Source organism: Micromesistius poutassou (assembly GCF_964030765.1).
Source record: "Micromesistius poutassou genome assembly, chromosome: 1".
Lineage (NCBI taxonomy): Eukaryota > Metazoa > Chordata > Actinopteri > Gadiformes > Gadidae > Micromesistius > Micromesistius poutassou.
This window is the reverse complement of record NC_140271.1, coordinates 3986642-4003361: the sequence shown is the minus strand read 5'-3', so window position 1 is coordinate 4003361 and position 16720 is coordinate 3986642. Positions and strand designations below refer to the sequence as shown.

General features: G+C 47.5%; 1 protein-coding gene across 1 annotated transcript in view; it reads left to right on the top strand.

Annotated features, from left to right (window-relative positions):
- Positions 1-14941, top strand: part of pde4a (phosphodiesterase 4A, cAMP-specific) — a gene marked incomplete at its 5' end in the record, with an annotated part of 22500 nt that extends 7559 nt beyond the window's left edge. The window contains 10 exon segments of the mRNA XM_084488205.1: positions 1427-1539; positions 9315-9408; positions 9571-9734; positions 10407-10505; positions 10817-10981; positions 11421-11520; positions 11759-11913; positions 12068-12190; positions 12742-12924; positions 13785-14941. Coding sequence (XP_084344331.1) covers positions 1427-1539; positions 9315-9408; positions 9571-9734; positions 10407-10505; positions 10817-10981; positions 11421-11520; positions 11759-11913; positions 12068-12190; positions 12742-12924; positions 13785-14357 — 1769 coding nt within the window. The 3' untranslated portion in view covers positions 14358-14941.
- Positions 14942-16720: the final 1779 nt, after the last annotated feature.

The window sequence follows — 16720 nt, the reverse complement described above, 5'->3', positions numbered from 1 at the left end:
AGATGGTGTAGAACGTTATATATAAGCTCCTGTTGACTAAATTCCAGAATTATACCAACCAAAAAATAAATGAACAGTACTGTGACAAAGTGAAAAAGTGAGACAAAATACAGATCAAATAAATTATAATGAAATAATCTATCTTATTTTAGCTTAACCTTTAGCTTTTCATTGTCAAGCATTTAACCTGATTCCAGTGGACATTTCTGTATGTACAGAAGCTTTTGAATTCATATATGCAAAAACTATTATTGTTTTTGCAACCATCGCATTATTACCACAAAACAAATTTAGTGTTAGTGATATCACTATTTCATCGTAGTCTCTTGTCTTTGTGATGCCATTATTTCATTATGAAAACAAAGGTAGACTCCTGCCCTTGCTTTATTGCTTTATAGTTAGTTGTGAGAAAGCAAACACCACTTCCTCATTATCCCAACACAATAAATCATATTGGTAGTAGCATAACAATGACAACAATGGTGATGAATAGCTCAAAGGATTTGCCCGCTTGCTAAGACCCAGACTAATTGTTGACGTTGTCTACGATGAGCAGTAAATCAGCCAGCGTTTCTTTTTTTTATTGTTTTTTGTCAAGTACAATGAGGTACAGTGAAGATATCAGTGCATGGAATGTTACACGACCAACGACACGAGATCACAAACGTGAGACCCGAAAAGCATTCTCATTGAAACAAAATTTTGGGTCAGATTTTGGACTTAAACACACTTACACAAGCACACACACACACACACAGACACACATAGACACAGTACAGACTACAGTTAAAGACTCACACAGAAAAAAAATATATATATAATAATAATAATAAAAAACAAAAACGGCCTTTGTGAATGACAATCCTGCAGAGGGCTCATGTACTGTATGCAGCGTTTCTGTTCAACTCAAACTGTCTCACGGTAAAACGCACGTTCAGAAACTGGGCATTTGGAGAACCATTGACATCCATTGTTTTCCACCACTTGGACACTTTGTGGATACAGTGGCTTCCTACAGCCTATATTTCCAGAATGTTCTGCATGCATTTAATAAAGTACATTTTATATTAGCTTATATTATTAATATATTATAATGCATGCTTACAACTACAACAACTTGGATACCTGTATATAAATGAAGATACTGTTATTGTTGTTTGTTCTATTAATAGGGTCCTGCAGTCTAGACATTTGTGTTTTTTTGCCTTCATTTGCCTTCATTTGCCTTTTATTTTGTACTAATTTAAAACTGTTATGGATGAGATTAAACACAGGATTCTAACAATTGTAGTTAAACCTAGACAAATAACGTTCATCCTCAAGATCCCTTCCTGTTCGATACAAAATATTGTGTAATTCCCTCCATCACCGACAGGGGGTGCTGCTGTGCTGATCTGATTTGCTTGTGGGGTTTTTTTCACCATAGATGAGACCTACCAGCAGATGGCGCAAGAGACACTCGATGAGCTGGACTGGTGTCTGGATCAACTCGAGACCATCCAGACCCACCGTTCAGTTAGCGACATGGCCTCCACTAAGGTGCACACACACACACACACACACACACACACACACACACACACACACACACACACACACACACACACACATAGCCATTTCACACACACACACACACACACACACACACACACACACACACACACACACACACACACACACACACACACACACAGCCTGAAATGCAAATGATGTCAACAGTGTCCACATTGTTGTGGTAACATTACCATCTTGGCTCCGATTCCTTTAACATTGACTGCAACCTATGAGGACTCTGCAGGCGAGCAGATGACATTGTGTAGCTTCGAATGTCTATTGACTGTGCAGGATGGCGCTGGTTGTATGCAAGCACTACTCAGATAGCAGATAATAGTGATGTGTATGTCTATGTGTGTTTGCTTGTGTGTGTGTGTGTGTGTGTGTGTGTGTGTGTGTGTGTGTGTGTGTGTGTGTGTGTGTGTGTGTGCGTGTGTGGTTGTGTGTGTGTTAGTATATTTCTCAATTGTCTTATACTTGTATACATTGCAGAGAAGAGGTGGAGAAACAGTGCAAGAGAGAGGGAGGGAGAGAGAGAGGGAGGGAGGGAGAGCGAGAGAGAGAGTGGGAGAGAGAAAGAGAGATTGAGAAAGAGAGGGTGAGAGGAGAGAGAAAGGGAGAGAGAGAGGAGAGGGAAAGATAGTGAGAGAGGGGGAGAGGGAGGAAGAGATGAAAGAGAGAGAGAGAGATAGTAGAGACAAAGGGAGAGAGATGAGCGATAAAGCGATAGAGAGATAGAGAGAAAGGGAGAGAGAGAGTCAGTGGGTATTGGTCTGTGGGTGGGGAGGACATTGGAGGGAGGGGGAAAGGGTCCTGATGCTGATGTCTCTGCTGTAACCTTGGTTGCTATCGAACGGCAGCAGGGTCTGCCCTTTCCTTTTATTCATTGGCTCGCCACTCTGTCCACAAGCCATGTGGTTTCGGCAGCAACCAATGGAATTGAGGCAATGCCCCTTCACTACTGTTCTGTTTAAAGAGACAGTACCGTGTACCTTGTGTGTGTGTGTGTGTTCGTGTGTGTGTGTGTTTTTTGTTGTTGTTCTGGAAATTCGTGATGCGCTTGAATATCATATATTAATGGACATACAATGAGAGTATAAAGAAGATATATCACATCGAAGAGGCACAAAGGCCATTGTGTCAATTTGTGCGCAAGTTTGCAGATCAGTTTGTGTACATTGTCACCATGTGCACACACACACACACACACACACACACACACACACACGCGCACACACACACACACACACACACACACACACACACACGCGCGCACACACACACGTTTTGCGTACAGTCTCAAGGGGAAACGAGCTCTGAATAAGCCCTAGCTGCTCATAGCCGCCGCTGCTAACTCGCAGCATTCCTTCCATGCTTCCCCGGCGCGGCGGATGCTGTAGCGCTGTCGCACACAAACGCTCCCACTCAGTCTCTCACTCCTATTCACAGCCCCGCTCCCTCACACACACACACACACACACACACACACACACACACACACACACACACACACACACACACACACACACACACATATTCCTTCCGACAGACCTACATGCTGACTGTAGCACATGCGCAGTCGGGGTGGGGGGGTGAGTGAGCGAACGCCAGCCTCAGACACATACGGACACACACTAGCTCACACGCTCGTCATACACACACGCGCGCTCTCTCTCTCTCTCTCTCTCGCTCGCTCGCCGTCTCTCTCTCGCAGCACACACACACACACACACACACACACACACACACACACACAGACACACACACTGACACACGCGTACATTCGCACACTGGCGCGCAGCCACACGGGGACCGATCGGCTTTTCGCGAGGGCTGTCTGCAACATCCAGGGGGAAGAGAAGGCAGTTCACCGGAGAAGGAGGAGGAGGAGGAGGCAGAAGAGGAGCCCCAGAAGCAGCAGGATTAGACCTTGGACAACCAGGCCAGCTGAGCCATGGATTGACTCAGAAGAGGAGGAGGAGGAGGAGGAGGAGGAGGAGGAGCAGGAGAGGGCAATTGCAGGAGTACTTTTGGTTGCCGGGGCTACCAGGAGCCAGCCATCCCGACTGACGGGAGTGGACTGACTGACTGACCGACCGACCGACCGTCCGACTGACTGACTGACTGCGGACTGTGGTGTGTGTGTGTGTGTGTGTGTGTCGCTGGGACTGGCGGAGCGCCACAGCAGACGGGGGTAGTGGGGGTGGGGGGGGGGGACCCTGATGCACCGTGCGGACCGGGCCGGGCCTGGAGATCCGTGCTGCGGGGGAGGGGTGGCCGACGCAGGGGAACAGGCAGCCTGTTTGGTGTGTTGTGTTTTTTTTTCCCCCCGCCACGCCGCGGCTTTGACGTGAATCGCTCAGCCCTCAACCTCTGCCAAAAGAGCGGGGAGCCCGCCCGCATCTCTCTCTCTCTCTCCCTCGCTCGCTCTCTCTCTCTCTCTCTCTCTACTGCCCTCGCTCCCTCCGTCACATCTCTCTCTCTCTCTCCCTCTCTCCCTCTCTTGCGCTCCTGCTCTTATTCTAGTTGTTGTGTGTTTGTGTGTCTCGCTCTCTCCCTCTACTGCCCTCGCTGCCTCCGTCACATCTCTCTCTCTCTCTTTCTCTCTCTCTCTCCTCTCGCTCTCGCTCTCTCTCTCTCTCTCTCTCTCTCTCTCGCTCTCTCTCTCTCTCTCTCTCTCTGTGTTGTCATTCGTTTCACCTCCTTCCATTCAGCCTTGTGTCTCTCACGTTGTCCTTGTCTTCCCTTTTTTTCGCTCTAAATTTCGGTCATCTCTCTCTCTCTCTCTCTCTCTCTCTCCTCTGTCTCTCTCTCTCCCGCTCTGTGTGCGTGTCGTCACTGCCACCACCACCTCCTCCTCCTCCTCCTCCACCACCACCACCACCACCTCCTCCATACTTCCTCCACCCGTCTGTTGTCAGTAGCAGCCCCTCGTGTTCTTCAAGTCGTCTGAGCCCCATTATTGCCTTCACACCTCCACCTCCACCTCCACCTCTCTCCTAGCCTCCCTCTCCTCCTCCTTCATTGGCCTTTCTCTGTGCCCTTCAGGCGCTCCCCTCGCCTCCTATTCCTCCTCCTCCTCCTCCCCCTCGTCTTCGTCGCCTTGCCTCTTCGTCGTCCCCAAAACAAGCAGCGCCGCTAAGCTCGCTCTGGATTTGCCTTGGCTGCGTTCTGCCGGACCAATGGGATGAGATGTAGCCTCCACAGCCACCCGATCACCGGAGGCTCCGGGTCCGAGAGTGGGTGTGTGTGTGGGGGGTGGGGGGGGCGGGCGGTGGTAGCGGCGGCGGCGGCGGTGGTGGTGGTGGTGGTGGTGGTGGTGGTGGTGGTGGTGGTGCTAGTGCTGCTGCTGCTGCCGCCGCCGCTGCTGCTGCTGCTCTCACCGAGAGCTCTTCTCGCCGGACCTCCGACCACAAGGCCGGCGGAGCGCCGTACTCTTGGCCCACGGGGGTGGCCTGCTCCGGGGAGCTGCATGTAGGCGGCCGGGCGGTCAGCACCAGCAGCAGCAGCAGCAGCGGCAGCAGCAGCAGCCTCCTCCTCCTCCTCCTCCTCCTCCTCCTCCCCCGTCCCCCCACCCCTCCACCCCCTCGGCTGCGGGACCGGCCGTCGGGCTGGAGTGTCCCGGCCTGGCCGGCTGCGGCCTCTCCACGCGCACGCTGACGACGCCCTCATGCCACTGGGGCGCCGGCAGTGGCCCCGTCCCCGTCGTCTACCGCGCCTCTTCCTCCTCGTCCTCGTCCTCCTCCGCCACCGCCACCGCCACCGCCACCGACAACGCCACCGACAACGCCAACGCCACCTCCTCCTCCTCCTCCTCCTCCTCCTCCTCGACCGCCTCCTGCCGCTGTCAGAGGCCCGCGCCGCCGGGCAGCCTCAACATGGGCATGTCGGAGGCCATTGACCCGGCGCCCCTGTCCTGCCCCTCGCCGGTGCCCGGCGGCTACCGTCTGCCCCGCCGCGCCTCCAGCTACAGCCCGCTGCAGGGGAGGGCGGGGGCGGAGCCGGACCTGGGCGCGGCCGCGGGCGGCGTGCTGGAGGGCGGGGGCACGGCGGCCGAGCGGAGGACGCCGTTAGTGGACCTGTTCTGTGAGACCTGCTCCAGGCCGTGGCTCATTGGCTGGTGGGACCAGGTAGGGCCAAACCAGGGCGGGGGGGGGGGGGGGGGGGGGGGGGGCATGCTAGCGGCCATCTTGGATTGGTGTTTTGGTTTTGGGGGAGATCGTTTCCCCCGCCCCCCTTCCCCTTTAGTGATTTCCCTCGTGTCTTCTTGTATGATTGTACTTTTTGCGTCTTTCCTTAGTTTGTGTATGAGATTTTTCAGAGAAATATTTTTTTACAGGATGCATGTTTATGTGTGTGTGTGTGTGTGTGTGTGTGTGTGTGGTGTGCGTGTGCGTGTGCGTGTGTGAGTGTGGTCTGTACACACACATACGGTAGCAAGAGTTCTGAACACCTGCTGATGTGAGGCAGAAACACTGTTGGTCTGAGTTGTTCTTTGACATTTTCTGCTTTCATCCAATATTGATTCATGTGCACACTGAACAAAGTGTAATCCCTCGCATGTACGTAGAAAACAGCGACACGACTGAGAGAGAACAGGGCTGCTTTGCTTTGATTGCAGGTAGCTTTCACTGTCACATAACACCTATGCCTCCCTTCAAGACCTTGGGATCGTTGTTGCTCTCTCTCTCTCTCTCTCTCTCTCTCTCTCTCTCCCTCCCTCTCTCTCTCTCTCCCACTTCAGTCTCCAGGTGGCCAATACCAAGGGCAGTGCTTGGTGCCTGCGTATCAAGGGACTATACTGTACATGTGGTTGACCTCGTGTTTGAGAAGCCACTTCTCTGCTCAGTAGCCATTTTCTTAATCGTACACTGCTTGTATGAACATTAAATAGTGCATGAGATGGCACTCATGGACACATTTGTGTGGGAGTTCGGTGTTAGTCAGGTGTGTGTGTTAGCCAGGTATGTATTGTGCGGGATAGCGGGGTGTGTGTTATCCATGTGTGTTAGCCAGGTGTGTGTTTGTCGGGTGTGTGTGTGTGTGTGTGTGTGTGTGTGTGTGTGTGTGTGTGTGTGTGTGTGTGTGTGTGTGTGTGTGTGTGTGTGTTTGTGAGTGTTATGTTAGCATGGGGTGCCAGGTGTATTAGCCAGGTGTTTGTGCTAGCCAGTGTCAGGTTAACCAAGCTGGGCTTTTGCAAATGGATGTTTACGAAGATGTGTGTGTGTGTGTGTGTGTGTGTGTGTATGTGTGTGACAAATGTCATGACAAAGTTGGTTGAATTGTTACGCTATAGCCTGTAGACTGGGTCACAAGACTTTGTTATTGGAATGTAACACTGTATAACATACAGTATGTGTACATTTTATAGCAATATGAGATGAGGTGAAAGGACTTGAGCTAAGCTGGTTGAATGGATGGATCATCAGTATAAATATTAATATTGCGCTGGAGCTCAAATGCATCAGTCACGACAACGACAACATTAATAATTATAACAACTGTATTTGTAGAATATATACTGTATTTCTACTGTATATCTTATTAAATATGTCTTACTACTACTACTACTACTACAACTGCTAATCATAATAACTGCATTGCTACAACGATTTTCATACATGGTATAATACATCTGGAAAAGCTTTAAATTCAATGAAATAAACAAAGAAACAAGAGTAGACAGTTAACATATACATATACTCGTCATACGCGTATATTCATTGTGATAAATGTGATGAACTCTATAATGCATAATACCTCCCGCTCAAACACACTGCCACACTTGTTATTTTTGGTGATCAATAACCAAGCTAGTTAGCAGCTAGCTGCTGGAAGCTAGTTGGACTAGCCCTGGGCTCTACAGCAGCAAGAAGCTACTCTTGCTACTGAGTGTTCACCCTCCAGACTACTCCATAGTTATTTTAATACAAATTCTTGTGTTTACCCTGTGATAACGCTTATATTTCTTTTTAAATAGTATCCATTGGTGGGACTATATGATGTTTCCTGTGATGTTTTGTGATTTAATCCTTATTAGCAATATAGATTATTCTCTGTGGCATTATGCTTAGCAGTTTATTATTTTACCAGATGAAAGTAAAATATAGCATTCTGTACCCGTTCTCAGAATGAAATGTGTGTCAATATTTTTGTGCGTATTCAACACGTGAATGTACACAACTATGGATGCTTCTGTCATGTGTGGCCATCATATGTGTGTGTGTGTGTGTGTGTGTGTGTGTGTGTGTGTGTGTGTGTGTGTGTGTGTGTGTGTGTGTGTTGTTTGTTCTGGCACTAGGGCTGGCACTGTACAAGTGTTGGTTGGCAGCTATGACTCAGCATTGCTGCTTTAGAAAGAGTGAGGGAGCATTGCTGTGGAAGTGAGAGAGAGAGAGCTAGAGAGAGAGAGAGAGAGAGAGAGAGAGAGCGAGAGAGAGAGAGATCCTGCTCAGGTGGGCCCACTGGGCTTCACAAGGTTATCGGCTTACTTATTCTGTCTGACCGGCCACTTCTTTAAGATGATTTTTCCTAATTGGATGGCCATATTGAGAGACCAATCAGGAATCCTCTTACAAAGAAACGAAGTGAAGCAAAAAAATGACACAGAACATATTGAAGCCCTGCACAGAAATCAGCAGCTGCCACCAGGACCACACGGTCCATATATACATACATACATACATACATACATACAGCAAAACCTGCATGTGAGTCAGTGGAGCGCTCTGCAGATAGAGGTGTGATAGTAACAGCAGCATGCTGTTTGTCTAAAGAGAGGAGGAGGAGCCCGACACAAGACAGAAAGAAGGGATGAGAGCAGAGGAGAGGAGGGGAGGGGGAGAGGAGACGGGAGACGAGGGGAGGGGAGGCGTTGACCTTGGTAAAGGTCAGAGACACCTGCCGACTCCCGCAGATTGTCACCCAAGCAGCAGCCGCCGCTTCGGCACGTCGCGCTGAAGGACTGACTGTGAGGAGGCAGTTGCCACGGCAACCACTCCGGTTGCCATGGAGATTATTATATGTGTGAAGGATCAGTCAGTAGGACACACAGACGAGGAGGGGGGCTGTGTCCAAAATGCCTGGCCGTGATTGGCTCGCCGGGGGAAGCGGCTGAAGGCTCTTACTCGCCGATACGAAATGTATGAAATGTCTTGTCATCTCAGATAACGTTTAACCTTGAGGACAATCGATGTGTTCACACGGCCACAACCTGCACACACACACACACACACACACACACACACACACTGTTCAAGTGCACTGCCTCTTGATGTATGATATTAGGGGGAATACGAGGAGAGGGAATATGCCACATAAATGACATGCATGACAATCTGAACATGGACATAATGGCCCCGCACGTTAGTATCCATGAGAAAGAATATGTGTATTTTCTCAGCCACACCTCATGAATGACATTAGAATTAAAACAATTATAATATATAGATACCTATACTATATATATATATATATATATATATATATATTTATATATATATATATATTTATACGTATATCACATGTTTTATTGATTTCAAAAGCATACCAAATAACAGACCAACACTACCAACTATACAATACCATCCGATCTCCAATGAATATCATAATGTACCTACATGTCTCCTGACTTCTCTCTGCCAAGCATAACCGACATGCAGTGTGTGTGTGTGTGTGTCTGCGTGTGTGCGTGCGTGCGTGTGTGTGTGGTCTATGTTCTGACCGTCCGCTCAAACCTCTCCTCCTCCCTTCCCTTCCAGTTCAAGAGGATGTTGAACCGCGAGCTGTCCCATTTGTCTGAGATGAGTCGCTCAGGGAACCAGGTGTCAGAATACATCTCCACAACTTTCCTAGGTAAAGCACAGGCAGCAGCCGGCAACACGACACCATGAGAGCATGAACCGTCTCCTGTAGGAACCAAACCCCGGCCCTGTCTCACTGTACCGCACTGGCCCCGCTCCCCCTCTTCTGTGTGTGTGTGTGTGTGTGTGTGTGTGTGTGTGTGGATCTCCGCAGATAAGCAAAACGAGGTGGAGATACCATCTCCCACCCTGAGGGAGCAGGAGAAGCCCATGTGTCACATCAGCGGAGTGAAGAAGCTCACGCACAGCTCCAGCCTCTCCAACTCCGCCCTGCCGCGCTTCGGCGTCAAGACCGAGCAGGAGGACGCGTTGGCTCGGGTAGGCGGAGCACGTCCGGACCCTAACCCTAACCCTATCATATCACTAGGCACCCTGGAAATCCAGAGTTCTCGCGAGAGCACAATTTGAATTTGCTCAGCGAGTCACTCTGGGAACGAGCAATATGCTCACTCCCCGATTCCCCTGGCCCAGAACATTAACCAATCACATCAGTGTATCTGATATAGGCGGGCCAAAAGCTTTGCTGTTTTACCGACCGGATATGTCAAGAGTCTTATCTATTGGTTAGCTCCTCTGGTCTGGATACGTCACCCCTTGTATTCTTCTGATTGGTCGTAGTGTTATCCAATTGCGTGCAGTGATATTTTCAAATGTATGCTTGGTTCTGCCCCTCGAGTTGGGCCATTTTCATTATTCGTTGCCAGACCCTACAGCTTTCTAGATGTGGGTCTGGATTTCCAGGCTAATCACTAGGCACAAGTGTCGTAAATTAGCTTTGGCTCGAAACACTATGATGCGAACATTGGATGTCTCACGTTTGTCTATGTTTCTGTAGCTGTCCCTATTCAAATAAACCTCAGATAAATGAATAAATAATAGCGTGTAGATCCGTATGGGGGACCAACTCATGTGGATCATTCTGGGGGGAGGGGGAATTGTGATTTGTGATAATGATGTGTATGTGTTTGTTGTTTTTTTTTGCTCTGGCAGGAGCTGGACGACTTGAATAAGTGGGGCCTTAATATATTCAGTGTGGCTGAGTTCTCCAATAACCGACCTCTGAGCTGCATGATGTTTGCAGTCTTCCAGGTAACCTACACTGTACTGTCTGCTCTGATGTCGTAGTGAAGGTTGTTATCTTTTGTTAGCACAGTCGCAGTGCTCTGTGGTCTCAGGTTTGTAGTCAGTCTCGACCGAAAACCCTCAAAACATTTGAGAAAACGGTTCATATTTGACTGAGGTAGTAACAGCTTTATCAAAGATGTAGAAGGCAGAACTAGACAACTGGAGTCAATCACACCGGGGGGGGGGGGGGGGGGGGGGCTGTCCACACTGGGGGGGGTCCATAGCAGCCCAGCGCCAGTCTAACGCGGCTCTCATCTCTGGCCCCTTTCTTCCAGGAGAGAGATCTGATGAAGACCTTTCGGATCCCCATGGATACCTTTGTCACCTACGTGATGACCCTGGAAGACCACTATCACGCCAACGTGGCCTACCACAACAGCCTCCACGCTGCTGATGTCACACAGTCCACACACGTACTGCTGTCCACGCCGGCTCTAGATGTGAGCTCACGGTTTACCAGGCCTCACTAGCCTGATAGTGCTTGCTTAATTCTAGCTGGCTTGACTGGAGCTTGATCTGATGTACTACTGTGTATAGACTTTAAACTTTATTGTCCCCAAGGGGAAATTCTTTTTCACATCACAAGTACAGGTAGGGATATATATACTATATATACTGTATATATATATATATATATATATATATATATATATATATATATATATATATATATGGAATGCAAGATAGTCTAGTAGCCAGTAGAGTGTTTGACCTGTAGGCAGCTTTGAATCAGATGCCTAAACCCTATCTGCACCTTAATAGCATGCAGCTGAATCCACTGTTGTTTGTTATAAAAGTCTCTGCTTAATGAATTAATGGTAATCGGTAGATCTGTACTTTTGGTGGACTAACAATATCGGATCATCTTGTCCCCGTTAGGCTGTTTTCACCGACCTAGAGATCCTTGCCGCATTGTTTGCTGCTGCCATTCATGATGTGGACCATCCGGGCGTGTCAAACCAGTTCCTTATCAATACAAGTGAGTGAAAGATGAACAGATTAGAGGTCAGCGCATATCACCATTTTGTAAAAAAAACAAGGAGGGGTCATTTGCAAACTAGCAACTCGGTGATGAGTCAGGTGAATCTATACATTGATTCGATTGGCATCTTCTATTAATCTTCTAAGCTACTATCCGTCACGTTATGTTGGTGATGGAATGAGAAGGAAGCGGCTGGCTTTGTGAGAATCCCTATGTGTGACGCTCCCTCCCACAGACTCAGAGCTAGCCCTGATGTACAACGATGAGTCTGTGCTGGAGAACCATCACCTGGCCGTGGGATTCAAGCTGCTCCACGAGGAGAACTGTGACATCTTTCAAAACCTGAGCAAGAGGCAGAGACAAAGCCTCCGGAAACTGGTCATTGATATGGTGAGTTCTAGATACAAGTTCCTAGTCTGTCCCTCTGTCCTTCCTTCCTTCCTTCACACCTTCCATTCTTCCTTTATTTCCTTTTCCTTTCATCCTTACTTCCTTCCTTATTTCCCTAATTTCCTTCCTTCTCTTCGATATTATTTTTTTCCAGGTTTTGGCAACAGACATGTCCAAACACATGAGTTTGCTGGCAGACCTGAAAACGATGGTGGAGACCAAGAAAGTGACAAGTTCTGGGGTGTTGCTGCTGGACCATTACACAGACCGGATACAGGTGAGTTGAGAAACCTCCACCTTAACATATTGGGAAGAGAATGTAGACAGTAGTGGTTATGCTAGATTCTGCTACTCCAGTAACTACAAACTCTCAACTTACAAGCAAGAAAATATCTGTTTATTTTGCTACTACACAGATTCAGTTTAAGTCTTACATAATTGTGTCGGCTGAGTTTTATTCTTGTTGGATGATCAGATGCTAAATATGTCCTTCAAATGTTGTGGGATATATTTTTAGGATATATTGTGTTAAATGTTAACATCAACAATAATAATAAAAATACATTCATTTGAAGTGCTTTTCATGGTACAAAAAGACATTTCAAATACATTTAAGACAAAATATATACCAAATACATTTTAAAGAGAGGTATCTTACAATCATTCACATTGCAAAGGTAACTGTGAAAGTAGGTATGCATTAGAAATATTCTGTTCTACACTGGTCTACTACATCCGCAACAATTTCTGTATCAAATCTCTAAGACGTCATCTAATGTGACGAACCAGAAATGTGACAACCTGTTGGGGGGGGTTGTGTTTCTGCAGGTGCTGAGGAATATGGTGCACTGTGCAGACTTGAGCAATCCCACCAAGCCTCTGGCTGTGTACAGACAATGGACGGAGAGAATAATGGAAGAGTTCTTCAGACAGGGAGACAAGGAGAGAGAGCGAGGGATGGAGATCAGTCCCATGTGTGATAAGCACACTGCATCGGTGGAAAAGAGCCAGGTAACTGCCATGTTTGGTCATTATATAAGTCAAATCCTGAAATAGGGTCGCATGAACTGACCTTTTGGTTTGTGGTTGGGTTCCTGTTACTAATTTGGTATACAGTAATCATTTTTCTATGAATTATTTTCACGTCACACAATGCATTTGTGAAATCACGAGTGGTAATGCCCCCCCCATATGCATGATGTATGGGAGTTTAATTATCCATCTTACATCTGGGAGGACATTACCACTTTTGGAGTCAAAATCGATCTGAAAATGACCACATCACAAGTGGTCATTTTCACTCTGGTGCATGATGGGTGGGAGTTCATCTGTCTTTGATCCATCTGGAATACATTATACATGTTGGCAAATAATACCACAAAATATATAATCGTGTGGCCTCACTAGTGGCCACACACTGGTCCTTCTGATCTCGGCATGACCAATACCTCCCTTATCTATCGTGAGACTCCCTGATTGTTTCAAATACACCAAATACACACTTATTTCAAGAAGACAAGAAAAGAGAAAGAAAATAAAGAAAAGAAAAAAACGTTGCTTGGGGTAGAGCGCGTACCATTAAGGCCCAGTCCTTACCGCAGCGACCCGGGTTCAAGTCTTGCCTGTGGTCCTTTGCTGCACGTCTTCCCCTCTCTCTCCCATAACCTTCCTGTCTATCTCGCTCTACAATAAAAAGGATAAAACCTTTTTATTAAAGTAAAATATATAATATCCAAATTGTACAAAACGCAGAATTCGTACCCGCACCTGCCAAAAAATCTGGTGGTTTTGGGTATCCTAACACCCAGGCAGAAGTCCCCTGTCTCCCCAACGGTTTGTTTCTTACATCCGTCGTCTTTTCCCTGCTGCAGGTGGGCTTCATCGACTACATCGTCCACCCGTTGTGGGAGACGTGGGGGGACCTGGTGCACCCCGATGCCCAGGACATCCTGGACACCCTGGAGGACAACCGGGACTGGTACCAGAGTACCATCCCCCAAAGCCCCTCCCCGCCCCCAGTGTGCCAGGACAAGGACCTGAACACCTGCGTGGATAAGTTCCAGTTTGAACTGACCCTGGACGACGAACCGCCGAGTGAACACAGGGAGTCCGACGACGGCGGCCAGCCCCTCCCCAACCACGTCACGCAGGACTGTGGGCGGCCCCCGGACGAGGGGAGGAGCCAGGAAGCGGCGGCGGCGGTGGTGGCGGCGGTGGCGGGAATCGCGGAAGAGGAAGAGGAGGAGGAGGAGGAGGAGGAGGAGGAGGAGGACATTATCGAAGAGGAGACGGAGGTGGCGATGGAGGAGGAGGAGGAACTAGGAGACACTGAGCGCAAAGCCCACCTGGAAGTGACCCGCCAGAAGGAAAGCCTTTTAGACACAAGTCCTGTAGAGGAAGAGGAGGATGAGGAGGACTCCAGCTCGCCGGCAGAGGACACATGACTCCTCCTCGCCGCGTTTTCCCGCTCCTCACTTGCACACACGCTACCATCGCTCTTTTCGTTTAACAGGGCGAACCGAGAACAAATAAGACTGCATTGACAATACAGACCTTTAAATCTATTTTTCAAAAAAGGGAATTAATTATTATTGCTTAAGAGAAAAGTTAGTTACACAGCAACTGTAGATTACGAGTGGTGACAAGTCCTTCCGGTTCATTTCGATAGGAACATCGGAACGTGACGAGTGGAGTTGAGCATTAACGACGGGGACACGGAAGACATTGTAGCACTCTGGAAGAGCCATGCACATTTATAAACACACATGAACTCACCAATAACACACACGCTAGGTCGCTGGGAGGTTCCAATAACCGTACACACGTGCAGTACCGGGAACATTTGTACACTTTAACATCCACATACACAGTATGTACACAAGAGACGCACACATTGCAACACATTTGCCATGTAGACACCCACAGCTACACACACACACAAAGCAACACGACATGTGTATGCACACCCATAAAGGTACCGATAACGCACTTGAGCGTGTGTTTGTATGTGTGCATATACAGCGAAGTGAAGGACAAGGATAAATAACAAATCTCTTTGGAAAAAGCCATCTCTTATTGGAATTATTAAACAGTGTCAGTCAGTATTAGAAATCCATGTTTGCCATACGAAACTCAGAAAAGCTACACATCCAGGTGACAATTTTTTCCATTTCTGTCGGAAAGAAACATATAAATATCCACAGAATTGGAGGAGGAGAAGAGAGGAGGCTATGGAAAGGAAGATGCTGCGACACGGGGGGGGGCCCTACGTCCCGTACCCCCCCCCCCCCCTTTTTTTCCCTTTATGAGGAGTGCTACTGGTGCAAGATGGCTCTGTGCCTTTCTGAAACACCAGCTTCCTGAATGGAGCTGTCGTGAAGCAATGCATTGTGGGACAGGAGTGTCTGCATTTCTTATATTTTTTTTGTTGGTTGTCTCTAGTTAAGGATTTAACTGTTCATGGTGTTGTTGTGGTGTGTCTGTCACACTTGGAGTGTCTGTGGTGATATTTAGTTTTTAGTTGTTTTGGGCTGTAGGTCTTCCTTTGCTGCTCTCCTGGTAATATAATAACTTAGATACAGACCAATCACACACACTCGTTTTGAGTCCATCTTTTCTTATCGATTTTTTCTTTTTTTTACTTTCTGAGAATAAGCCATGAGATGTTTTGACGCCTATGTTTTGCCTATTTTCTATTAACCACAGTTGCTATGTACGTGTGTCGCTACCAAATGTCTGTGGCATCGTTTCATTTAGCAGATCCCCCATGCACCATCATAGCATTCACTTTGCTTACTTTGTCTGCTAATGTCTAGTCATAACTCACCAAACCAAAGGATTGGCATGGCAGAAGGGGATGCGGTGATTTCAAAGAACACGGACGTTAGAGGAATCAGAGTGATAAATGTTCAGGGAAGAGAAGAGAAGCGGTGACCTTATAACGGTTATGAGGGTTGTCTCTAATCATGTTTTTCATGTTTATAGCTTTTTTGCCTTAATGTATGATTGCAGGACACAAATACCTGCCCGTATTTCGATTTATATGATATCAAAATGAATATAATAGTATATTTATATCATCATGATGGTATAGTCTTCGGTGAGTTTTAGTTTGTCTTTACAAAATGTGGGGCAGTGTTTGTGTTTAGACCGACAAAAGCAGCGCATCAGTTGGTGGTTTTGTTGCATTGCAGTGGGTCATAACGATTGTGTTGTTTGAATCAGGAAGGTGCAATGACTTTACTTTATAGCTAGCTAATGACATGCGAGTAAATGAGCAAATTCCACTAAGACTACGTTGGATGGAGGCATTTTTTTTCGTTTCAATAGAAATCCACACCTGGCTGTGCAATCTGATGAGCGAGTGAATGCGTGACGAGGAGAAAGTGTTATAGGTCTAAATATGGTCATGGGTCATTCGGCGACATCACCTGGATCCTGACCAATGGTGTTAAAGGATTTCAACAGCACATGCCTCACAAGGTCACGGTTTGTTTGTGACTTCTTCACAGGGTAAAAAAAAACACACACAACTAAAAATTAAGTAGAAGACAATTATAAAGTCAAGAGGTAGTTTCTGCTGGTCAGTAACTGTGCTTATCTTGAGACACTTTTGCATGGTGCGACTGACGTTTGCGTGCATGACCTGCACTGTCACGAGACGGAGTGGAGGCCAACACACAGGACTTCATCCGGTCCAATGGGAACCCAATATTAAGATCACGTCTTTCTTTTTTAAACCACATGATTCCCATATGGGTTGGCCTTTTTCTTTGAAGATGTTTCCTGTTTGTTCCTGTTTTGGCTT